The sequence below is a fragment of the Panthera uncia genome, assembly GCF_023721935.1.
Source record: "Panthera uncia isolate 11264 chromosome C1 unlocalized genomic scaffold, Puncia_PCG_1.0 HiC_scaffold_3, whole genome shotgun sequence".
NCBI lineage: Eukaryota > Metazoa > Chordata > Mammalia > Carnivora > Felidae > Panthera > Panthera uncia.
In genome coordinates this window covers 2,400,844-2,425,744 of record NW_026057584.1, presented here as the reverse complement: position 1 = coordinate 2,425,744, position 24,901 = coordinate 2,400,844, and the positions used below count along the sequence as shown (strand labels likewise).

Below are 24,901 nucleotides of genomic sequence, written 5' to 3'. Positions count from 1 at the left end.
CATAAAACACAGACCTTAAATGCTTCTTCAACACTGTAAAAGCCTGGTGTGCTCAGTGCCACAGAAGGGCCCAGTATGAAAAGCCAGGCTGCAAGGCCCAGGCCCATTTCCGTCTAGAACCAGAACTGGGCCCGGTATGAAATGCCAGACCGCAAGGCCGTTTCCACGTGGAAGCAGGGCTGGGCCCGGGGCGTGTTGTGTCGACTCTTCGAGATGCTTCGGGGGCTTCTCAGGCATCATCCCGCGCATCCCCTGGGGCGAGCACAGGGCCGGCCCGGTGACCCTCGCCCGCAGAACGAACGTGTGACCGAGAGCAAGAGAAAGAGTGTGTCCCCTCCCACCTCGGGGTCTGGGGGCTGACCTCCAGGAACACATCCTGCTCGGCCGTGGGTCTGAGTGAGCATCTGGGGCCAAAGTGTCGTTCCCCACGGCGTCCTCACAAAATGGGGCCATTTCCAGCTTTAGCTCACTGGGTTTCCCGGTTCAAATCAGAAGGGCACGTTCCGAAAGTTCAAAACCATTCTTCCCTCTTGCCTCGTGGCACAACCAGCAGTGGCCAAAAGCACCCACGAGGGTACCACCGCCCTCCAGTACCACGAGGAGGGTCTGCCTCAGACACCCAGCGCTGGGGCACAGCGGGCCCCCCAGAGGCTGCGCACCGAGGCCGAGGGGAGCAGGGGCGGTGAGGGCAGGGCCGGTCGAGCCCGGTGGCCCGCACCCCTTCCGCCCTCGCCCATCACGTCTCTGCTGCTGGAACTCTGGGCTCTTCGTCAAGGCTTGACCTCAGAAGCTGCCTCATGGTGAGGCCTACGCCTTACCCCACCGGAGGCGACCCTGGCTCCTTCCTGTCCAGGGCTTCTGCCCGAGACACTTCCCGTGAGGGCTCTGGGCTGTGTAGAGGTCAGACTGTGTCTGCCCCCCGGCCCCCTGGCTGCTGCAGGCCCACCATCCTGGGCAGGAGAGCGAGCCTGGGGGAGTCGCGGACCAGATCACGTTGAGGAGCGAGAGCCCGGACAGGGGAGGGGGGAGGGTGCACACAAGCCTCTTGCGCACAGCGCGGGAGCCTCTTTTCTCTGTAGGACAGAAACTCCTACAGCTGCCTCCGGGAGTGCACAGCAGGTTCCGCCCTTCTACAAACCCAGGTAGCTACACTCTAGAAGGCACGATCACGGGGGCTGCTGTGTAAAGCGCGATGGTCTCACGTGCCACAAACGCCCGGCAGCAAAGGAAAAGCAGGGGCGTCGCCAGGAGCCCTCGGAGCAGCAGGTCAGGCAAGGCCGTCCGTTTGCCCGTAATGACCGCCTAGAAGCCAGAGCGGCCGCCTCACAAGCGGTTCCTTCCGTAAACACGCTACCCAGGTGCAGACAGGTGCGGGGATGACGCAGGACTTTGGCCAGAAGGCAGGGTGAGCTTTCCTAGGAACCGGCCTACAACAACCGGGAGTGTCCTAGTGGCTCATTAACGGCTGCCTCAGGTGACCTGGAAGCCCCGGCCTGGGGCAGCCACCGGGACAGGTAATAATGAGAGTAAACATCAGGGCTGGGCTGCGAGGGCCAGAAAGCCAGGCTTCCTTTCCATCTCATCCCTCTGCCTGCAAGGCGAGGACTCACACTGTCAGCTGAATGGCTCTAGAACTCTCTCCTACCTGTGCAAACAGCACAGATCACACCGACAGATTTTACATCTCCACGCGTGCGCGCACACACACACACACACACACAGTTCACACACACACACACACACACACACACACACACACACACAGAGTTCAGCCTTGCTAGGAAAAAAGCGCATGCGTGGGGATAATTTTTATTTTCTGCCTGCTAGACTAGAAATACCCTTTGAGGCCAGGAAGCGAGAGGCCTCTGCACCTTTGCAGGGAGCACAGGTATCCCCTCCTTCTGAAAAGTTTGCGCTATGTCACTCGGCTTCTGCGAAAGACCTCCATTAGGGCCTGTTTTCAAAGAAATGTGAAGAAGATTTTCACTTTCTTGAAACAAGGAGAAGGGAGCAGATACGTGAAAAGCATTGGTTCTGCTGCGAGCCGGTCCAGGGGCAGCACACACACCGGGGCGGCAGGAGGGGCTCCGCCGAGCCCTGCCCGGGAACCGCCCTCCGTCTCCCCGCCCCGCCGCCAGAGCTCTGAACCGTGTCTGCGAGCATCAGGGCTGGGTCTCGATTGATTTTGTGCATCCGCTAGCAACACGTGTCCTAAGTATCAGAAAAGCCTAAGAGGCGATTTTCTCGATGTGGACGCACTCAAAAAGGTTTTCGTATAAATCAGTGGTGATTGCTTCTTTGCGTTATGCCACTTTGGCTCACGAAAGTTTTCATAATGTAGGTATGTACTGGGGACCAGCGTACTCCAGGTATGTGCTGGGGGGGCAATCCTACACTGGGGGCCTCCCTACACCTGCCCCTGCCGATACTCACTAGACCCTCTGAACACACAGGTTGACATGCTCCCTCTTCATACCCTTCCCAGAGGCATTAAGGCCACAATGCAAGAGGGAAGCTTCCAGAAGCATGGAGTGCCACTAGCAGCTGCCACAAGCTGGCCCTGGGTTCCCCTGAACTGACATCACTTGGAAAGGAGAAGAATGACCCCAGCCTGGATAGAGCGGTCCCCAGCCAACACCTCCTTCAGTCCGTTAACCAGGCACTCCTCGGGGATGTGGGGATCCCCCGCAGTGGCAGTCTGTTCGCGGTCTGGTCCAGTTTGCTGCCCCAGTTCGGTCTGTCTTTCTTGTCGGAAACACAACAGAATGACCGGTGGTTAAACCGGAAGTCAGCAACTTCTGGGTTCATATTTAACTCTCGGTTTACCTACCAAGACCAGTCCCCAAAGGTGCGTACTCTTAGAAAAGCCCAAGGACGGACCGTGGCTCAGTCTCCGGAACACTTGCAAACGTTAGCAAACTGAACAGAGTTCATCTTCTTTTCCCACCCTAACAGTATTATCCGGCATGCGGTACAGAACATTCTTACAAGCACACGGCGGGCTTGACTTTTATCCGCTCGAGTACCTTTGTGCACACGTGTTAAGTCAGCAACGTAAAGAAGACACCACGGTCTGAGTTTGGGGGACCCCCAGAGCCAGTGTGGGGCTGGCCACGGGAAGAGACAGTGGCAGTGGTGGTCCGCACTCGTGCCCAGGTGTGAGCACATCAGGGGTGCAGAGGCAGGGCACACCTCTGGACACAGCCACGTGGCAGCAACCTCGCCTGCCGGACCGCCCTGCCTGTTTTAGCTACTTTGCTAGCAGCGCACAACTCTGAGCGCCCGGGCCCTTGAACTCCACCGTTAAACCCACGCGGAGAATAGCGGCTCTGGACAAACACTGCATGACGTCATCACAGGAGGTACCAGGAGAGTCCGGTTCACGGAGCAGAAGGGTGGCCCCCGGGCTAGGGGAGGGCACGGGGAGCCGGTGTTTCATGGGGACAGCGTTTCTGTGTGGGGAGATGAGAACGTCCTGGGAACGGGTGGTGCTCACGGTCGCACGACCACGCGATTGTGCTTAAGGCCACTGAGCGGCAACCCAAACGCAGGTAAAACTGTAAATTTTGCGCTCTAGTGCATCTTCCCGAAATACAGAAGTGAGTCGGGTTTAGTGGTTCCTCTAAGAGTTCAACGGAGGGCTACACGCGACTCGGCAAGCCCGACCCCAGGTACCCACCCCAGAGAGGTGAGCACAGATGCTCAAACAGCAACGCCACGCAAGGCCACCGGAGAGGCGGAAACAGCCCAAGCGTAGATCAGCTGATGAACAGACAAACACAAGGGAATATCACGCAGCCTGAAAAAGGAAGGAAGCTCTAACACAGCTGCACCGTGGATGAGACCGGAGAGCCTTACACTGAGTGAAGGGGCCACGTAGCGCGTGACGACCCGTACGCGGCATATCCCGAGCGGCGAACTCTGACGGACAGAAAGCCGATCGGTCTGCCGGGGCTGTGGCCAGGGGAGACGGGGAGTGCCTGCTTCAGGGCTTCTTTTTGGGGCGACAAAAATATTTTGGAACTAGATCGTGGCCATGGTTGTACGGTATTGTAAATGTATAAATTATACACTTTAAAATGGCCAATGATAACCTAGGATATGTGAATTTTACCACCATGAAAAAATGAATGAGGAAGAAACTAAGTATTTTCTATTAAAGCAAAGGAAAAAAGCGGGGCGCCTCAGTGGCTCAGTCGGTTAAGCGCCCGACTTCAGCTCAGGTCATTATCTCACGGCTCGAGAGTTCAAGCCCCGCGTCGGGCTCTGTGCCGCCAGCTCGGAGCCTGGAGCCTGCTTCGGATTCTGTGTCTCCCTCTCTCGGCCCCTCCCCCGCTCATGCTTTGTGTCTCTCTGTCTCTCAAAATTAATAAACATTAAAAAAGTTTAAAAAAAAAATAAAGACAAGGAAAAACGCGAACAGACACTCACCACGGGGAAGTGTCCCTCTCCCCGCTGGCTCTGCCAGGTGAGCGCGTGGCCGCTGCCTGCCCTGCCCTCAGACGTGCTCGCGGCCGCTCAGCAGAAGCGGGGCGGTTACGGCAGACGCAGCACAGGAAGGCTGGGTGACCCCAGGCAGAGCCTCGGTTCTGGATCGCACGCTCCATCCTGCCTGACACCCTGGACTGGCGGAGGCGGAGGAAAAGCCCCTCTGTAATGGAGATGACCAAGATCCTCATTAGGAAACTATAAAATAGCTCAAAAGACGATTTGATCCAACAACAGAAAAAGGCCAGGGTCTCTCCACACAGGATCCAGGGAAGACCTCTGCCCTTAGAGCGCCCGCCACCTGCTCACGGAGCCAGCCAGTGGGGGTGCCTGACTCAACAGCACAGGGCAAGTGGTGACAGGGCCCGGAGACGGAGCCCCAGAGCAATCCTGAAGGAGACTGCGGCATGGAGGAGGAGGGTCCCGCCTTCCCTGCTGCTCCCGCAAGCCACGAGCCCAGGACCCCCACCGTGTGCTGCCATGGAGTGGGTCAGGTCGCTACGTGGTCACGGAAGTTTTAGTCAACGCAGCTCAAGAGAAAAAGGAAAAGACAAGTATTATTTGCGGACGACGTTATCGTCTACCGGGAGCACATGAGATAACCCATTACACATTTGCCAGGACTAACGAGAAAATTGAACGCACTTCGGGAAATCCGGAGCTTTTCTACGCACTGACGGTAAGTAGCCAGGCAGTAAATAAAGGGAAGCAACACACTCCGTTCTGATAACACAATCTATAAAATACCCCCGATAAATAGAGAACCTGTAAGCCTTGCGTGAGAAAAACAAAACAAGGCTTTCCGCCAGGACAGAAGAAGCCTCACATCGTCAGAGGGCGACGTGCACTCCTGGGTTAGGAATTCAACGCTGGGCAGTTACTACAAGACGTCCTGCTAATTCACTGGCCCGCTGCACCTTCAAAGCAGGGCTCCAGGGGAGACCCCGTGAGAAAAGGCGCCGAAGCCACGTGCAGCACAAACGTGTGGACCAGGAGGGTGGCGGACGGCGCCACGCAAGGCTCCCGGTGAGAGCTGTGTCGGGTCGGCACGGGGCGGGGGGAGGCCGGAGGCGTCTGCCAAACAAACACGCGCTTGTCATAGGGGAGAGGCGCCAGTTCAAGGGTTCAGAGAAACACCTGGTTCACGAAGAAGGACAGCCAAATGACAACAGATGAGGGACACTGAAACAACGCCCTTAATTTACGAAGGGTACCATACACCAAAAAGAGAGAGCACGGCAATACAAAAACAGCGAAGAAAAGGACAATTGGTAGGGATCAATGAAACGAGTTAATAAACATACAGCAATATGGTTACCCCCCATCGAGGAAGCAGACAGGATGTGAGACAGAACGGAAACGTACCGTGAACAAGTACAGCCCAGTGCATCACGCTGCCGGGGGTCCGTCGTGCCCGCCTCCCCCACCCCCCTGCCGGAGGGCAGAGTCACCGCGTGGCCCGGCCTCCCCGTGGGTGGGAGAGAGGCCGGGCAGGAGTGAGGGCGCCAGCAAGCACCCAGCACGGGCACCACCCTCCAGGACGGGCCAGTAAATGCTCCCTGTCCTGGTTCGCGCTGCTTTAACATTTTGCCGATCGAAAAATCATGTGGGTGTGGGTGCGAAAGACCCAGACAGACAGACGGACCCACATTCACTCAGGACTGGAACAGGTTTGGGAGGAAGAACTCGGCAATAGGTGACGAGAAGTACAGACAGGTACTTACCTCAGGTCGGCAATAGCATTTCTGCTCTGTCTAGACGGAGGCAGGAGGCATGCGCAAGGATGCGAAAACAGGAGAAACTGGAAATGACCTCCGCGTCCAAGTCTTCAACTGTTTTGGGGTATTTCAATTCATTATGGCTCATTGTAATACCACAATAAACCATTACAATCATGTTTCTCGAGTAGGTGCAACGATAAAGAGAATGGTGACAGCACAGTAAATAGAAAACGCGTGCCAGAGCGTGATCCCAATCCCGTGAAACTACAGACACGCACACAACTTACAGAAGATGACAGGGACACGCTTCAGATGGGACAGCTTTCCCAGCTCACAGCACTGGAGTAACATTTTCCTCTTTGTAATCTCCAGTCAATCAATAATTAACATCAGCGACTTACACGATCAGAGAGACTTTTTACGTGGAAACATTCCCTGTGAAAACGGCGGCGTCCGCACGGGAACACAGGCCCCCGCTTCTCTCCCACACACGGGCACAGGGGCCCCGGGGCGCAGGCCTTCCTCTCCTCCCAGGGACGCTTGGGCCCCGGGGCCAGTCGGCGGCTGCTCCTGGGGCACAGAGGGTCGTCTGCTCGGTGGGCCACACAGAAGGGTCGACAGGGATGTGTCCCCACCACAGCAGATGGTGACCGCCACTGGGGAACCGAGACGGTGGCCCTGGTACCAGTGTCAACCCTGCCCCATTCGTGCTCACAGCGTTTCCATCAGTGAGGCTGAAGGCCAGGCTCCCGATGCAAAAAAGCGTCTGTGCAAAACATGGGGAAAAAATACGTTTATAAAAATACCACTGCCCATGGATGGCGGTGAAGGGACCCACGCCGAATCCAGAACCACGGCCAAGACAGGGAGGCCCACAGCCCTGTCCGCTTCTCCTCTTCTCGGTGCTCCTGACTCAGGGAGTTCGGCGCCCTCTGAACGGGGCAGGGTCTCCTGGAGAAGATCATGGCATTTCTGGCCCCTATTCGTTGCATGCCCCCAACATCCGTTCCCTGGGGTAGATTTCCAGGTGAATCCTCACTTTGGCCTCAAGACTTGCCCTGGCCAGCAGGCAACAGCATCTTGGACTCCGACAGAGGCTTAAAACACGCCGTCTTCTTGTGAGCTCGGAACGCTGAGACCAGCAAATGATCTGCTAACGTCCTGCCAACCGCCAGGCCAGAGTGAGGCCGTTCCAGGTCAGCCGGCCACCAGCCGGCCAGAGCCGGTCACAGAAGCATGAGAGCAAGCCCACACCTGCAGCACCCCCCCAACGCCGCTCTGCAAACTGGACAGAGGCTGTGCCAAGCGCCGGACTTGGGTGGTTTGCTACGGGGCGAAAGCAAAGACACCACACGACACGGTCTTTGCAGCCCCTCTGAAATGGCGGCCGTCGCCCCTCGAGCACGAAGGGCCTTGCGCCGGCTTAGACGATGCAACCGTTGTCCTTTCTGCATAGAATGAGTATTTCCATCGTCGGTCCTGAGCTAAAGATGTGCCCAATTCAGACCGCAGACACCTTCAAACGTGGAAATCGTGTGCCGGCTTTGTTAACACTTAAAACCAGGGTCGGGCTCCGTGAGTGTGATCACCAGCGGTCGCCCACAGTGAGAACTCACACGCGTCCACGCTGCAGGACGGGATCTGAATCGGGGTCACGGAAACGAGGCCAACGACGGGCAGGGCGGAAGAGCCAGGAGCTGAGCCCAAGGGCACGTGGTCACTGTGTGGTGTGTATGCAGCCACAGACACAAGAACGGAGACCCGGGATAATTCTCGAATCAGAGCGTGGCCTGAGTGCTTGGAGGCGCCCGCGGTGGCAGCGTCTGCACGTGCTGAGGGGCAGAGGGCAAGAGAGCCACGTCATTTCCGCAAGGGGGACCTCACCACGTGGGATCTTCAATGGAAGGACAGAGCTGGCCGGGGAGAGATGGGGAGCACACCTGACCAGAACCAACCCGAGGCCTGGGAATCCCAGCAGGAGGCGGGGCCGGCCAGCTCTACTGGTTAGCGCAATGCTACTTTTCAACTTGAGGCATCAGAAACGTGTGTTTCTCGGACAAAATTTTTACAAATTAAAATAACGCAACTAACCCCCAAAGCGGCGGATCTAGACAATGGTCTTTTCATCACATATGCGATCCCGGTTGACGAAATGGTTAAGAATCTTCCAACGGGGCGCCTGGGGGGCTCAGTCGGTTGACCGTCTGACTTCGGCTCAGGTCATGATCTCACGGTTCGTGAGTTCGAGCCCCTTGTCGGGCTCTGTGCCAACAGCTCGGAGCCTGGAGCCTGCTTCGGATTCGGTCTCCCTCTCTCTCTGCCCCTCCCCTGCTCATGCTCTGTCTCTCTCCCTCTCAAAAAGAAATAAGAACATTAAAAAAAAAAAAAAAAAAAAGAATCTTCCGGGCGTAAACACTGGCCCCACGGAAGCTCGCTCTCTCCTCTGCCTCGGTTATGCCGCTCACCTGGGACCCTCTTCCGGAGAGAACTCACTGTTCAGGACAGAAGGAGGGGACACGGGACACGGTACCTGAATCAGCCACAACCGGCAAGAAATCGCATCAAGTACAAAGTGCTACGCTGATGGCCGAAACCTCATGAAAGACCTCATTTACCCAAAGTTAGCAATTTAAGTTACATTTTAAACGTTATTCCCTTTTTAATTATAAAATCCTATTCAAATTCACTGATGATTTAATGACACTAATTAGATTGTGTGTTGAAGAAATCTGTCTGACAAACTTCACTGCCGAATGTCACCAACAATATGAAGGCTCATGAAGAGAGTTTAAATCATCCAAATAAAAGCCAACTGATGGAATGATTCAATTACAGAGGTTAAACAGCTTTTATGATCGCCATTTCACATAAAAAAATAAAACACATGATTAAAATGCAGAGAACATATAAACTTGAGATTCTCCCTGTGCTTTTGAGAACCGGGCCCAGAGCCACATTTGTGAGAGCCACGTTCGTGGGGGGGCAGGTTTGTGAAAGCCACATCTGTGGGGGGCCACATCTATGGGGGGGACGACATCTGTGAGAGCCAAGTCTGTGGGGGTCACATCTATGGGGGGGCTCACACTTGTGAAAGCCCCGTCTGTGAGGGGGGCACATTTCTGAGAGCCACATCTATGAGGGGACCACATCTGAACTGCCATGTCTGTGGAGGCCGTGTCTGTGAGAGCCACATCTGTGGGGTGGCACATTTGTGAGAACCGCATTTGTGGAGGCCACGTCTATTTGCGAGAGCTACGTCTGTAGGGGGGCACATCTATGGAGGGGGCCCACGTGTGTGACAGCCACATCTGTAGGGGCCACATCTGTATGGGGGACATTTACGAGAGCCGTGCCTATAAAGGCCCCATCTGTGGGGAGACCACATCTGAACTGCCACGTCTGTGGAGGCCGTGTCTGTGAGAGCCACATCTGTGGGGGCCACATCTGTGGGGAGGCACATGTGTGACAGCCACAGCTGACATTTGTGGGGGCCACATCTATGGGGGGGGGTCCCACATCTATGAGAGCCACGTCTATGAGGGGTCGTGTCTGTGAGAGCCATGTCTGTGGGGCTCCCGGCACCTCTTAGAGCATCTGGCCCTGTGGGTGAGGGGAGTTCTCAGGGGCACACCTGGCATGTGGAGCAGCCTGATGGCCAGGGGTCCCCGCACAGACTATGTGGCACCGGCGGGGGGGGGGTCGGAACAGATGAGGGGGCGCGGGGGGGGGGGAGGTCCCCGCACAGACTCTGTGGAACCAGGGGGCGTGTCAATGCATAGGTTATGTGGCACGAGGGGTCCCGGCACAGGCTCTCTGACACCAGGGCGGGTGGGGGGGGTCCCGGCACAGGCTCTGCGACACCGGGGGTGGGGGTGGGGGGGGTCCTGCGCAGGCTCTGTGGTAGCTGCTCTGGAGCTCGCGGGCGCCGATGTGAGGACTCGGGAGGGAGGCTCCTTCACCTCCAAAGCAGTGACACAAAGCCCTAGAGCCCCAGGTGGGGACAGGGGGTCAGGGAGGGGAAGCCAGACCTGCCCCCTCCCGGAGGCGGAGGCCCCAGGCAGGCGGGCAGCCCAGCCCCGCCCCAAGGTGACAGCACCAACGGGTCCCGGAGTTCCCGTCTCTTGCTTCCTCCTGCTTCCCGACGACCCCTCTCCCGCACAGGCTTCGTTTCTTCTCAGCCGCTTGTTATTCTCGGTTTCTCATCTTCCGGCCACAGCTACAAATTCAGCTGACACGTGGTCTTCCTCGGCGTCGCGGGCACAGAAGGCCACCCCCGCAGGTCCGCGGGCAGCGCAGACCCCCGTCACGTGCACACAGGGCCCCGGGGGGGGCAGGGTGGACGTGGCTTCCGAGCTCCTTCCCCAGCCAGGCGCCGGGCGCAGACTGCAGGACGGCAGATGGGGGCCGCAAACCGCATCACCAGGGGACAGAGGACCTTCCGGGGCACACGGCGCTCTGGCCTCGAAAGGCGAGGGGCGGCGACAGGGCCCGCCGGCCTCCGGGTACGAGGGGACCCGCCTGGAAGGACGGGGGAAGGCAGACTAGTGACCCGCCAGATGCCAAGACGGGGTGACAACGCAGGTGGCCGAGCCCAGGCCGCCACAGAGCGGGGGGGACCCGGGCTTGGCGGGGCTGGAGGCGCGTGCCGGACGCAGGACAGCCAAGAGTCTGCCTTTGGGACTCCCAGAAAGGGGAGGCTCTAGCCTCACGGACAAGACAAAACGGCCCGCTGAGGGGCTCTTCTCATTTCCCGCCACGCCGCGGAAGACCACCCTACGGGCCGCAGGCGGTCACCGGGAAGAGTGGCAACTCGTGACTTCCCGCGGGCCAGCGACCGCTTCCCGAGGCCGCCCTCACAGACCTGGACCCCAGAGGCACGTTGCCGCACCCAGACCCCGCCGCTCGCCCACCCACCACGCAGAACAGTGGCCACCAGCAGGCGCACGCGTGGGGTCGGCCAGGGGCGGGGCGCCTGCTCCATGGGCCCCCGAAGCGCACACCCGAGGACACCTGTCAGAAGCGGCCGTCACGACGGCTGCGGGTGGCCGAGGGCACAGAGCGCAGCGACCCCTCCACTCCGCGGGACCCCCAGGCCGCCTAGAATGCTACAGTCCAGACGACGGGGCCGGGACTCCTACAGCTCAGGGAACCGTCTGGCCTTGGCTGATCCGGCGCTGACCCCGGGGGGCCGGCCGCCTCAGGGCGAGAGCGGCAGGCACGGCGACAGCAAACCCAAACTCCCAGAAGCGAAGCCGCGTCACAGCTCCCAAGACCCTGGGCCTGCCATGCAGCTTCGCGGCCCGGCCCGGCCCCACGAGGCCTGAGGACACAGCCTTCGCGACACGCCTCCGGCGGTGCTCACGCATCTGTGATGCGGCCCGCCGAGCCACGTGACACCGCTGGGCGGCCTCGCCCCGTGGTCCCGCCGGCACGGGTACACAGAGAGCGAGGCCACGGGCCCCGGTACAGTCACGTCTCCCCCACCCCGTCGACAGCGGCCATTCAATGGATACTTCGAACTGTATTCTACGGGTACGGGGTGGGGAGGGGGGTGGCTGAGACCCTGCGACGGAAGAAACTACCGGCCGGAAGCAGGAGGAGACAGACCCGCCAACGATTCCGCGTGGCCCCCGTGGCACACACTGCCCAGGGGCCGGCTGGCGCCTGACAAAGCCAAGCCTGGGGCTGAGCGCTATCGCCCACGGGCCGTGCGGGTCTCCATGGAAAGGGTGTCTCGGGGGCATCCGGTAGCACAGGGTGAGGGCTCTCAGTTCCCCACAGCTGTGCTGTCCCGCATAGTAGCCACGGACCACGCGTGGCCCCGGAGCGCCGGAAATGCAGCCGGTCCACACGGAGACGCGCTCCGTGCGTAGCGTCCACGATGGTGTCCCGGGATGTGGTATAAACAAAACCTTTAACACATTACACGTTGAAAGAACAGTTTGGAAACGGGAGGTTATTTAAGACACACTCACATTCCCCTTCCGGTAGCCAGGCTCCCAACGGTACTCCCGGATCCCTGCCTCCTGCTACTCACCCCTTGTCTGGGCCCCTCCCAGGATGCACCAGGGCTGCACGCGACCAGTGGGATAAGGCAGGACAGGGGCTGCGTCACTTCCCAGACGGCCGCAGGAGATACTGGGGCTTGCACCTCGGACCTGGCGTTCTGGTCTCTCGGGGTGCTCACTGTGGGAGGCTCTGCTGGTGACGAGGCCTGAGCCTCCCGTCCACACCCACGTGAGTGAGCCCAGAAGAGGGTCTCACGGCCCTGGCCTTATGAGGGACCCCAAGTCACAACCCCCCGCTGGGCTGCCCCTCATTCCTGACCACGGAAACCATGAGCTAAGGCACATTCGTTGCTTTAAATCGCCGAGGTTAGGGTGTTTTGCCACACAGAACGGATGAATTATACAACCTGGGGGTTTCTGTTTCGTTTCAGGCTGGCTACCGGGAAAGGTAAGATTCTCTCTCGCTTTTAATCTGCCCTGTTTGTATCTCCCGCACGGTGCTTCTCTCCGTGGTGCTAAGTACAGTGGAGCCTATTATGGTCACAGCTGTCACAAGTGATCTGTCCACGATGTAGCACAGCTTTGCTACTGGTTACTAACACGTGGTTCTTTCCAATGTATTTAATTTTAACCCTGGGCTCAAGATGAATATTTACAGAGACTAACTACAGTCAATAAGTAAGGAAACAAATCTGTTAGTTTTTTCTTATTAAATTCAAATGAAAAGAAAATAGTGCCGTATTTTTCCAATTCTAAAGGATCAATGGGGACAACTGAGAAAAGACCAGTCCCAAGAAGGCAACGCAAAGGATTTATAAACGCACCACCCAGAGGCGGTCACTCGTCCACCAAGATTCTGGCGTTTCTTCTCCCTGGTAATTTTTCTACTTGGGGACGTGTTACCTTTTGGGACGAAATGAAATGTCAAGCGCGTCCCTTAAGCCCGCTCCTGCCCCGTGCCTCGGTGACTTTCCCACAACGCGCTGCACGCACCACAATTAGCCCGACCGGCGGGCCTCCGGCAGGTTGGGGTCAGCACAGTAAGGCGCGTCCCGTGCGTCATCGCGGCGTCCGGCTGGTGCGCGGGGGCCCCGCCGCCCCCCTCCCGAGGGACCCGGCGCGGGGGAGGCCCCCGCAGGTGCGCACGCGCCCCGCCGCCCCACTGACCTTGATGTGCTCGTGCAGCTGGGCCTCGTGCTGCCGGGAGAGCTGCTCGTGCTGCCTCTGGAACTCGGCAATGAGGATCTGCCTCTGCAGCTGCTGCTTCTGCTTGAGGGCCAGCAGCTCCTGCTGCAGCTGCTGCTCCCGGAGGGTGGGCTCCGCCACGGGCAGCGCGAACTGGTGGTCCAGGCGGAGGTCCATGGGCACCGCCGGGGGCGCGACCTGCAAAGGCAGCGCGGAGGCCACATCCACTGCGGGAGAGAGCACAGCACAGAGGCGCCGGTCACTGCCGCGGCACGGCGTCCCCGGGCCCCTCCCCGCCCCCTGCCCGATGCCCAGGGGCGCCCCTGGGCTGAAGCACGCTGCCCCGCCCCCCTCTTGCCTGACCGGCTCAAAATGCGGGGCTCGGGAGGCCTTTGGGGCGTTCCGGCGGTCAAGGGCAGAGACGGCGAGAGCGAGTGGGAGGTCAGGCCGCGACAGGCGCCCGCCAGACGCACGCCCCGCCCCGCGCCCGGCAAGGAGAGGCCCCCGGGGGGACCCAGCGGCCGCCCTGACGTCGTCCCCGAAAGTCCCCCGAGAAAGAGAAAGGAGCTGGCTGTAAAGAGAGCTAAACGCGAGTGCGCGGAGAGGCCAGCGGGCCTGCGCTTTTGTCCTTCCTCCTCGCGGAGCCACCGAGGGCCTGTGTGCGTGAAGCGCAGAAGAGCGTGCGCCGCTGACGGGGTCGCGACGGCCGCGACAGCCCCGCGTTTCCGTGGAGAGGCGCGCGCCCTCCCGGAAAACGTGTTTCCCAACCGCGGCCAGCGAGTGAGCGCCCGTCCGGCACGTGCATCAGGGTCCTGGGCGCTGCGGTCCACCAAGGAGTGGATTTTCTTCCTCCTACTAATGTACTGCCGAAAACAAGCTCAAGTGATTCCGATTAGAAACAGAAGCGAAATCAGTCTTGATGCTTACAGATCAATACCAAACTGCAGACAGGAGAAGCGTGCACAAAGTTTTAAATTCTGGCCATCACCCCATAACCCCACGGGGGGACTCCTCCTACAGCAGGTTCGAGGCTGAAAAGCACAGGCCGTGAGTGCTGCTTCTCGGCCAGGCAGGGGAACAGTCCCCTGCAGGGGCAACTGCCCACCTTCCCCCCCCCCCCACCTTGCTCCTGCAGCTCACAGGCCCAGGAGCTCCCCTCAACCTGCTCTGGGCCCCTTTCTTCAAGTGACACACCAGACCCAGGGCCCCAGGGCAGGAGACTGGGGCCTCCCGCTCCAGGGAGCTCAGTACTCACATGGGAATTCAAAATCAGCGGAGGCAGGCCACCCCAGTTCCTTACCATCAGGGCCACCTCTGGCCGGATCCTCTGCCGGTGGGGCCACGTTATGCACCTGACCTTGTTCCAGGGCCTCCTGACTGGCCCACCCACATGCCCTGGGACCTGATGCCCAGACCACAGGGCCCTCCGATTCCAGCCATCATCTGGTTCCTTGGGGAGTCGGTACCCCACAACCACACAAGCCCAGAGCTCCTGGTAAACTGGCGCTTTCGTGGAACCGCCCCTCAGGACGGAGCATTTCTGTGGTCACTGCGCGGGCACAGCCCTGCCGTTCTGATGAGGCAAGGCTAGGAAACACTGCTGAGGGAGAGGCCCAGCTCTGGCAGAAGCCCTCGTTGTAGTCACCTGGCCTGAGCCCCAGTGTCCTGGACAAACAAGTGGCCGTGTAGCCTGCAGGGCGCGGCTCACACAGGCGGAGTCCTGGATGCTGCCCAGGACGGGGCGTCCGGCTCCTACACAAAATCTCGGTCTCCTCCACCCCCAGGACCCGGAGCCATTCAGGCTCCAGGGCCCGGAGCTCTCCGAGGCCCATGGGGCAGGGCTGACAGGGGCCCCAGGGCCTGGACCAGCTTTACCTTGAGGAGTGCCTCACCCTGGACCCCCAGGGAACAGAGGGAAGAGGCAGAGCCGCCCAGAGGGTGGTGGGAAAATACTCCGTCTTCGACCCTCTTAGAAAGTATTCCATTGTCCTATCCTTTGGGCCCCGACAAGGCCAGGATAAAATGCCAGTGGACTGTTTATCTTCCGTTTCCCCCAATCAGTGAGATTGCACCCTCCAGCTGTGAAAATGTATGCAACCAATTATTTCTAATGGCGTATCAAGCTTTGATATATTAAGAGGGTTTATTTGCTGTTTACATGAGCAAAATCTACACAAATAAATTGTTTTTCATGAACAGGAAGGACCAGGGAGCAGCGTTATCCTACCCATTCCTACCACGCGGAGCTGGGAAAGGCTGGATTTTATCAGTTGCCTTTCTTAATCTTTTTTATTATGAAATATAGAAAAATGGGAAAATCATATAAATAGCAGTTGTAGAAAACCTCAATATCTTCCTCCATTTGCTTCAGACTCTCTTTTAAGGAACACACACGAGGGCAGGGAGGACAGCTCTGTGAGCAAACGTGGAGGAAAGAGGGCGTCACTGGGCTCCTTACAGGGCTCGACGCCCACTCTTCTCTCTCGAGGGAGTGTGTGATCCCTCGCTCCCGAGGGTGACCGTGCGGGACGCCTCCCGGAAGCACCGTTACTGCGGACGGCTACCCGGTTTCACCCTTGTGTGGCCACGGGTGCAGCGAGAAGGCTGTTGTCCGCGGACCCGCTAACGTGCCTCTTACGCTGCAGACACAGGTGAGCACGGGGCAGGCCTCCCCGGGTTAGTCAGCCTTTGCTTTCTAAGGATAAACCTGACTGTGTCTTGCAGGGTCACACACGCCCACGCAGGCACCGACGCACTGAGCCCGTAAGCCTCGCGGTGAGAAGGTTCGACTCCCTTTCCAGGTGAGAGCAGCGCCGGGTTGCCTGGCGAAGCGACAGTGTTTTGGTTTAAGTAAACAGCCACAGAGAGCGTGTGACATCAGCACGCTGCCCTGCGCGGTGTCAGCTGCCCCACTTGGTGCGCCCCCCGCTAGAAGATGTGCGAGGGGTCCCATCTTGCCCGGGGACCCGAGATCTTCCGTGGCACCGAGCCTGGCCCTGAGCCGGCGGGCAGAAGACCCGGCTGCTGTTCATTTAGCAGATCCCCTCCTTACTCCCATTTTTCACGTAGGGGCTCAGGGGACCATCAGAAATGTCTAGCGGTCAATCCCTTTAGGTGCTGACCACAGAGCAGCTTTTTAGTAACTTCAAAAACACGGCAGGCTGAACTTTTCTACGAACACGTTCGTTTACTGGGGAGCTGTGTGGGGCCCTGTTGCTCTGTGCTGCGCGTGGGGACACCCCCAGGCCAGCCTGTAACAGGGCTGGGGGGGGGGGTGGTTCATCCACACGGGCGTGAACAGCGTGAACAAGGGCCGGAGGTCAGGGTATAAGTGGAGGGGCGTGGGGACGCAGGTTGAGGGAAAACTCAACCCCCACTCAGAGGGCAGGGTCTTCACGCGCAAATCCTGGAGCGTCCGTGCAGGGCCAGAGCGGGTGACAGCGCGGGGGAGGCCGGGCCTCAGACGCAGAAGGGCGGGCAGTGGGGTGCCTGCCACGGGGAAGCACGGGGTTGGGGGGGGCACCGCAGGGGAAGCAGCACTCAGGTGGGGGCGCGGGGCAGGACCAGGCTGTTTGGACGGTTCCTTCTCAGCAGCGGGCCGAGGCGGGCTGTGCACATCTGCCACATGCAAGCCGGAGCTCATTTCGTTTCCTCAAACCTTTCCCAGATCCTTCTGAGGCTGGAAGCATAGGGAATCTTCCAAGGGATCACTGCCCGGCAGCCCCCGCTAGTCCTTCCCCAGACACGAAAGGCCGAGGTCAGAGGATGCCCCGGGGGGCGAGGGGCCCGCACACGACGGAGGGGGCCCGTGAGCGGGGCGCGGAGGGTGAGAGCTGGGACACGCGCGGGTGTCCGCGGGACGGCGTGCTGTTCTCACTGCAACGTTCCTTTTGCATTGACCGCTTCTTAGCCAGGGAGGGCCTACTGCTCGGTTTACCACACAAAACTCACACAAAACTCCGTTCTTCTGCTAAAGAAGGCTAAGAGCAGGGCACACAGAAGGAAGAGCTACTCATCACCTACGTCAGCGGCGCCGTCAGCGGCTTCTGCCGGTGGAAACAACACCGCGTCTGCAGGGAGACACGAGAGCCGGGGTGGGAACGGACGAGGGACAAGGAGACCCTGGCGAGGCCTGCAGAGAAATGCCACCTCCTTATCCCTCCTGCGCGGCCAGTCAGGCGGCCCGGCGGGTGGGCGACATGGCCGGAGCCCCGCTGTCCCGGGCCTGGTGCAGCCGGGGTGCGGGGGGGATCACGGCCACAGTCCCCCTTCTTTCCAGCTGCTGGCGGGTGTATCATATGTGGCTCGTACTATTTCTGTATCAAAAACCATTTGACAGGCCAGGCATTCTCCACAGAAGCTGCCAGAGCTTTTGACCCAAAGCTCCCCGAAGAAAACAATACAACCTTCTCTACTTAAAGAATGCAGCATCCAAACAAAAAAGCCTGTATTCTCATGAATATTTTATGTGGAGTAGAAAATTGCTTTTATAGGTTGTGCCTTGAGAAACATAGTAATACAGTCGGACTCATGACGTTAGTAGAAGCACAAAGACCATATTCAGCGTTTCGATAAGAAACGGCAAGGCTGTGCTGTCTGAATTACAAGTTCGCCATCGGAAAGCGAAAAAAAATCTGCCAGTCTCTATTTTTTAAAATAAACGATCGTCAAAAAGGACACTGTAGTTTTCCATTACGTGGGTTAGATCCTCTCTGCTAAACGCCGTCATACAGATGTGAAATAAAGACCAGCACTATTCTCTAGAAAACATGGCCAAAGTTTAGGATCTGTTCAAGTAAAGAATGACTCATTCAGACGCAGGGAAAAATAATAGATATTTCAAGCATGTAACTATGATTTCCTCTTACTCTGACATTTTGTCTGTGTGTGACCGGGGGGAGGGAGGAGGAGGGTGGGGGACTGTTGGAAATGTGTAACTTATGTAGAGTGTTTTCATCTTCACCGTGAAACAGCTCGCGCGTGCTGAAGGACGCGTAGTCAGGGCAGAGCAAGAGTGAACGAAGAATCAGAGAATCGCCCCAAATCGTGTGCCCGCCCCCCCGCCCCCCACAACATTCTGGCTCGGTCACGCATCCCCTGCTTTTCTTTATGGTGATGCCATCCACGCGCGTGTCCCCAAACACCCATTCTTTGGCCGACAGCAGTGAGCACAAGAGGGTGACGGAGACTCCCAGGAAGAGGGAAGAGGCTGGAGTCCAGTCTGCCTTCGGCTTCCGGGACAGCTGGCAGGAAGAGGTCTGTCTGGGACGAGGTCACGAGCGACCCCCAGGAAGCCAGAGGCCACCCCGCTGCGGCACCTGGTGGGGCGGATGCAGAGTCCCTGCTCCTGCGTCCTCGGTGGCCAGCCTCCACCCTCGGCCACGAGGCACCACGAAGGCCCCTCGCAGAGGAGCGAGGGGGCGGGGCAGGGAGGGGAGCAGGAGGGCCTGGCCCAGACAGGTCAGCGACAGAGAAGGGTCAGGGGCAGGCTCCCGGGCTCAGGTCCCCCAGGCACAGGCACCTGCCCAGAAGCCGGAGAGTTCCCGCCCGGCCAGGTGGCCCAGGCTCCCCTGAGCAGCTGCCATCAGGGGGCCGGCCTCCTCCTCCGTCTCTGTCCCCTCCTCTCGTCCTGCAGGATCTCAGGCTCCCAGGGTGCCTTCGAGAGAAGGCCTGGGGAGGGAGGTTCTGCTCGTAGCCATCTCCCCTCCATGCACTGCTACCTCCAGAACTCCAGCCGGAAGCTCACTTCCTTCAGGATCCTAGGAGCACCAGTGTCTGGCCCTCCTGTTCCCAACATGGTTACTGAAAACCGAAGCCATGCGGATTCCGGATCCTCTGACGGGACGAGATTTTTCTCCCTGGAAGTTTGTCAGGTCTTGTCCTGGTCCCCAGGGTTCTGCAATTTCACGGTGACAGGGCTTGGCTCTCCTCCGGCCAGGGCGGGGCACTCAGCTGGCCCGGTCAGCGAGGCAGCCTCTGTCCTCCCCCGGGACAGCCTTGAGTTATCTTCTTGGGGCTTTCCTTTTTGCACTCTCTGCTTCTGAAACTTCTTATGTTCGGTAGATCTCGAAGGATCCTCTGCTTTTCTCTCTTTCTTGCTTGTGCTCAATTTTATGAGGCTTCCTTACACACGTATTTTCACCTCTTCATCGGGTTTCGCACCATTTCAGCTCTGACGTTTTTAGCTGACGACTCACCGGCCACGTTCAGAGAACGACGGCCCCTTAAGAGCATCGTGCTCTCGCGTGGTGGACGAGGTCCCTGCTCTGGTCTGGGAGGACGGCACCGATAACCCTGCACAGTCTCGGTCCTCCCACATCTGTCTGTTTTGCCTTCGTCTTCCCGGCCGCCAGGCTGCTCCGAGTACGGGTGTTGGCAGGGACTCCCACGCAGGCTGCCGGCAGAGTGGGGCTCTCACCCAGAAGCTGTCCGCGTGGGGTGGCCTTTCTTCCTGGGGAGGAGCCTTCCCACCTTGACGTGGTACCGAGTGAGGGTCTCCATGCTCGCCGCTCATCGGGAACGCAGCTATGCCCCTGCTCTTGTTACGGTGCCCACGCCCTCCACCTGCTGGTGTCCCCCGGCCAGGGCCTCTGGATTACGTTCTCCCGGAGGAAAAATCCTCCAGCGGGCCATCCCCGGGGGGGCTCGCTCCGGAGCACAGTGGGGAGCACGTCCGGGAGTCTAGCGTGTCTGACTGGCCGCCCTTCCCAGCCCCGTCGCAGATGGGGGCCGCTGCCCCAGGAGGGGCGTGTGCGGCGCGTCCGTGGGGGTGGGGGAGTGGCGAGGGTCTGGCAGACGGGCCTTGACTGACGCACCTGCCTTCTGACCCCCATCCGGGGCCGCTGCTGATGCTCCCTCTTCCACTCGCCTGTGCCCAGGGCCTATGACCTTTCTCTGCAATATGTTTTTAAAAATTTTTTATGGAAATTCTCAGAAGCACACAGAGGCGGAGAGGACAGTTGAATCAAGTCCCAGGGGTCCGTCCCTCAGTTCCAACAACTGCCAACTAATGGCGAACCTCGTGTCTTCTGCGTGACCCCCACCTCCTTCCGTTCTGGATTACACTGGGGGACACCGGCTGTAAGGCGTTTTTTTCTATAGTAGTTCGAAAGTATCCCTGAATGAACTCTTTTAAAAAACACAATCAGGGGCGCCTGGGTGGCTCAGTCAGTTGAATGTCCGACTTCAGCTCGGGTCACGATCTTGCGGTTCGTGAGTTTGAGCCCCGCGTCGGGCTCTGTGCCGACAGCTCGGAGCCTGGAGCCTGCTTCGGATTCTCTCTCTGCCCCTCCCCTGCTCGTGCTCTGTCTCTCAAAAATAAATGAACATTAAAAAAAAAATTTGAAACCACAATCACATCCCATCAATACACCCAAATAAATGAACAACTCTTTCATGATATTATCAATTGGCCTCAAAGCATTCCCGTTTTGAGGAGTGTTCCATACATGCCTTTTAAACTGTATTCAAATTAAGACCCACAAAAGGTCCTTACATTCTATTGGCTGATACGTGCCTTCAATTCTTTTGCTCTAAAGGCTTCCCCTTCCCCCCTACCCCGGCACCCCCTCCAACTTATGGGCTACAGACACTGCCCATCTGTCCCGCGGAGTATGCTCTGCTCTGGACGTCGTGGACAGCGCCTGGGCTGCAGGTGAACGTGGTGCCCTGTGAGCTCTGGAGCCCGATTTCCCAGCAAGACCACCTCCCCACAGAGGTTCCTTGAGCTCCTGCGCGTCCGTGGCTCTTCTGCCCAGATGGCTGCTGAGGTGAGGTGGTCAGGTGGTAAGGTGCACCTGTCCAGGGATTCGCTACCTTATTTCAGTACCGAGGAGGGACCCCGACCCAACCGTCTTCCCACTCTGACAAACAGTTTCCAGAAGGAAGGCAGGGCAAGCGCCTGATTCTCTTCCTTTATTTGCCAATTTCTGAAAACAACGAGTTGGTGCCCAGCGTCCTCCGTATGTGAGCGACGAGGAGGGGTTTTGTTTCTCAAGACCAGGTCAATAGAGTGCACGGCAGCCCCGCTCCCTGAACAGCGAGGGCCCTTCAGTTTGGCCCGGAAGCCACCCGGACGCCCGCTGCAGCCCTCCGTTCCGCCGTGACCGGGTGTGCCGGGAAATTCTCGCACACTTTTGACCTCTGTGTGGAATCAGGTGCCGCTCCAAGGAGGACTGGGTCCCTCTGGTGGGAAGCAGTGTTTAGAGACCACACCCGCGTGTCGCCCGCGCGTCGCGTCCAGGCGAACTCTGCTTGTGACCTGGGCCTTTTCTGGGGGTTTTTGTGAATTTCGGGAGAAAGACTGGACACCTGTGTTCAACCTGCCATCTCGCTGTGAAACGTCAGAATGCGGCACCTGTTAACGATATCATTCTAAAGCACTGAACACGCGTAGTCCCGTTGCATTCAAAAAACTGATTTATAAAAAAAAGCAAAAAACAAAAAACAAAAACACAAAATACTGATTTATATGTAATGCCGCTTTCCCCCAAAGTGGTCTCAACTGGATTAAAATTATTCTATTTAACACCGTGTTGTGGGTGTGTGTGGGTGTGTGTGTGTAAGGGGGAGATGAGGTGTGGAGGTCAAGATTTAACATGTAAAGATTCAGATGTGAAAACTCAAAAATAGTCTCTAGAGGGGCGCCTGGGTGGCTCAGTCGGTTAAGCGGCCGACTTCGGCTCAGGTCATGATCTCGCGGTCCGTGAGTTCGAGCCCCGCGTCGGGCTCTGTGCTGACAGCTCGGAGCCTGGAGCCTGTTTCAGATTCTGTGTCTCCTTCTCTCTCTGACCCTCCCCCATTCATGCTCTGTCTCTCTCTGTCCCAAAAATAAATAAAACTTAAAAAATAAATAAAAAAAAAATAGTCTCTAGGGAATGCATACAGCGTAAGTGGCCTTAGCCTCGTGTGTGGCTAAGCATATACGGGTGGTATCATCCCTGTGTGTCTCATTTAGACATCTACGTGCAATGCCAAAGAAATAAGCTTATATTAACAATTTACTACAAGTTACCTTATGCCTGAAAAATCAAAAGGATTATGGCACATGAAGAGGTGATTTGGTTTTATATTGTTTTGTTTTCAACGGAGATCAAAATGTAAAAGAAATAAATATAGTACATAGAGGTACTCGTGGATTTTTATAGATTCTATATATGGGAAAGTTTCTTACTCTGGTGTGGGGCAGGGAGAGATATGCGTCTTGTGCAGACTGTATTAAAGGTAACCCTTTGAATTGTATTTTTGTGCATGGGATTTCCATGCAGGGTTCTAGAAATCAAGAAGGGAGCAGCATTCACTTTTAGGCCCTGGTTTACCCCCTGCGTCTGCCTGCTAAAAACAGGATTCTGCCAGAGCCTGCCTCAGTCCTGGACGTCCCGTTCCAGACTGCGATCCTAACCGCGAGCCTCCGCTAGGGTCAGAGTTGCCGGAAGACTTCAATCTGCAGACACAGAGAGCACACCGAGCAGGAGAAAACAAAAAATAAGTCAAGAGTCAAATAAGTATCTGGAACTGCAGATACCGAAGAAAAAGTTCCAAAGACCTTGAAATCAAAGCGTGGTTGTTCTACAGGGGAAACGGGGTAACGGCCAGGGTGATGGGTCCCCGAGTGCCGAGAGAAGGCAATGGCCAAGCTGGAGTTCTGTGCTCCGGGAACTGTCTTTCAAGAACGAGCACAGAATGTACACGGACACGTGTCAGAAGAAAAATGAGAGTTTAGGAACTCGCCATCAAGCCTTCGGTGGGGGAGAAGGTGAGCAGAGAAACGTACACGAATGTGAAGAAGGGGAGTCCAAACAAACACTGTCTACACAAAGTAGGAACAAGACCACCTAAACTAAAAGGCCACGAAAACACTGGGCAAGAGGCAGGTATGCAGGCGTGTCAAGAGTTACCAGTGTTCTAGACGCTTGGGGCAGAAAATACCGACTTCAGACATTCTGCCTTCATAACAGTAATGTTTCCCACTTAACTTCCAAAGCAGTGGGGGTCCGAGATCGATCAAAAAGAATTTTAAGGAGAAAAAAGAAATATGGCCGTTAACCACACACACACACACACACACACACACACACACACACACACAGACTTGCAGAGCTCGGCACCTCCCGATGCAGGTGTACACCACAACTATAAAGTCTTGCCAGAAAGAATCACACTTAAATCTGACCAAACCCCTCGATCTAAGTGCTAATTTACAGGAAACACAGACGACAGCGGTCCATCTTAAATGATAAGACGGGAGATGGGTGAAATCAAGCAGGATTTAAAACACAGGAAAAGTCCACAAGACACGCAACTGAGCGTCTTCAAAGATGAACTTCAAGGGTCGAAACAAACAAGTACAACAGGCCGGGAGAAGAATGTATGGGTGAGCGGGAGGGAGACTTTATAAGACATACCGATCACCGTATGCGTGTCAAGTGGACCCCGAGGCAAACGATAGACTAAATATGTATATATTAACCACCACCAGAGACAATATAAACACTGGGTGAATATATAATTAGGTCATTGTTAATCTTGTCTGAATACGAACACGGCATCGTCCTTAGGTTTAAAACAGAGTTCTTAGCGTTTAGAGACACAGACACTGGCGTAGCTGCAGATGAGGTGATACAGTGAGTGAGATTCAATTCAAAATGCTCATGAGGGTAGAGGTGGTGAGTGAGTAAGGACGCAGATAACACACAGCTGGGCGTGACCGGGCACTGCCTCCGCTGGCGGATGGGAACAGCAGGATCCTTCTAGTATTTTCTGCACGTTGGAATGGATCTAACATTTTCTGTGATACAAAGTTAATTTTTTAAGTCACACTTCCTAAATATGGGTCAAAGAAGAAATCAAAACAACCATTTAAGAAGAATTAGGATGGAAAGATCATGAAAACAGTCTACACAGTCAGTTGCAAACTCGTACTCTTCCGGTACTCAGAGGAAAACCCACGGCCCTAAATACTTACCTTCGACAATAGTAAGCATGCGAACTAATGAGCTAGATGTGTCTCTAAGAAGAAAAAACAACACTGGAATAGATGCCAGGAAAACGGAAGGAGATAATAAATATACAGAAGAAATGGAAAACAGTCATTACATACATTCTCATATACCAACACAAAAAATGGGTTCTTTAAAAAGACCCATAAAACAGACAAACGTCTGGGAGTGGTTTAGAAGGAGAGAGAAAGGCGCAAATTAGAGGAACAAGAAAGGTGACCAGACTGTAGGTACAGCAGAGACCGAAAATACAGGAAACTGTAATGAACAACTTCAGGCCAATCCGTTTTAAAAACCCACACAAAACAGACACCTTTCAGGGCGCCTGGGGAGCTCAGCTGGCTAAGTGTTGGACTCTTGATTTCAGCTTAGGTCATGATCCCTGGGTCACGAGATTAAACCCCGCGCATCGGGCTCTGTGCTGACAGTGTGGAGACTGCTTCGGATTTTCTCTCTCCCTCTCTCTGCCCCTCACCTGCCCGTGTGCTCGCTCTCTGAAAAT

The 24,901-nt window shown here is 56.9% G+C and overlaps 1 protein-coding gene across 5 annotated transcripts in view; it reads right to left on the bottom strand.

Moving 5' to 3' along the window:
* The window catches only part of HDAC4 (histone deacetylase 4), a 250,122-nt gene that overhangs the window by 100,247 nt on the left and 124,974 nt on the right, over nucleotides 1-24,901 (bottom strand). For all 5 annotated transcript variants that reach the window (XM_049614549.1, XM_049614550.1, XM_049614551.1 and 2 more), the window contains exon 3: nucleotides 13,385-13,629. In XM_049614549.1, the coding sequence (XP_049470506.1) occupies nucleotides 13,385-13,629 (245 nt within the window). The remainder of the gene's footprint in view (nucleotides 1-13,384; nucleotides 13,630-24,901) is intronic.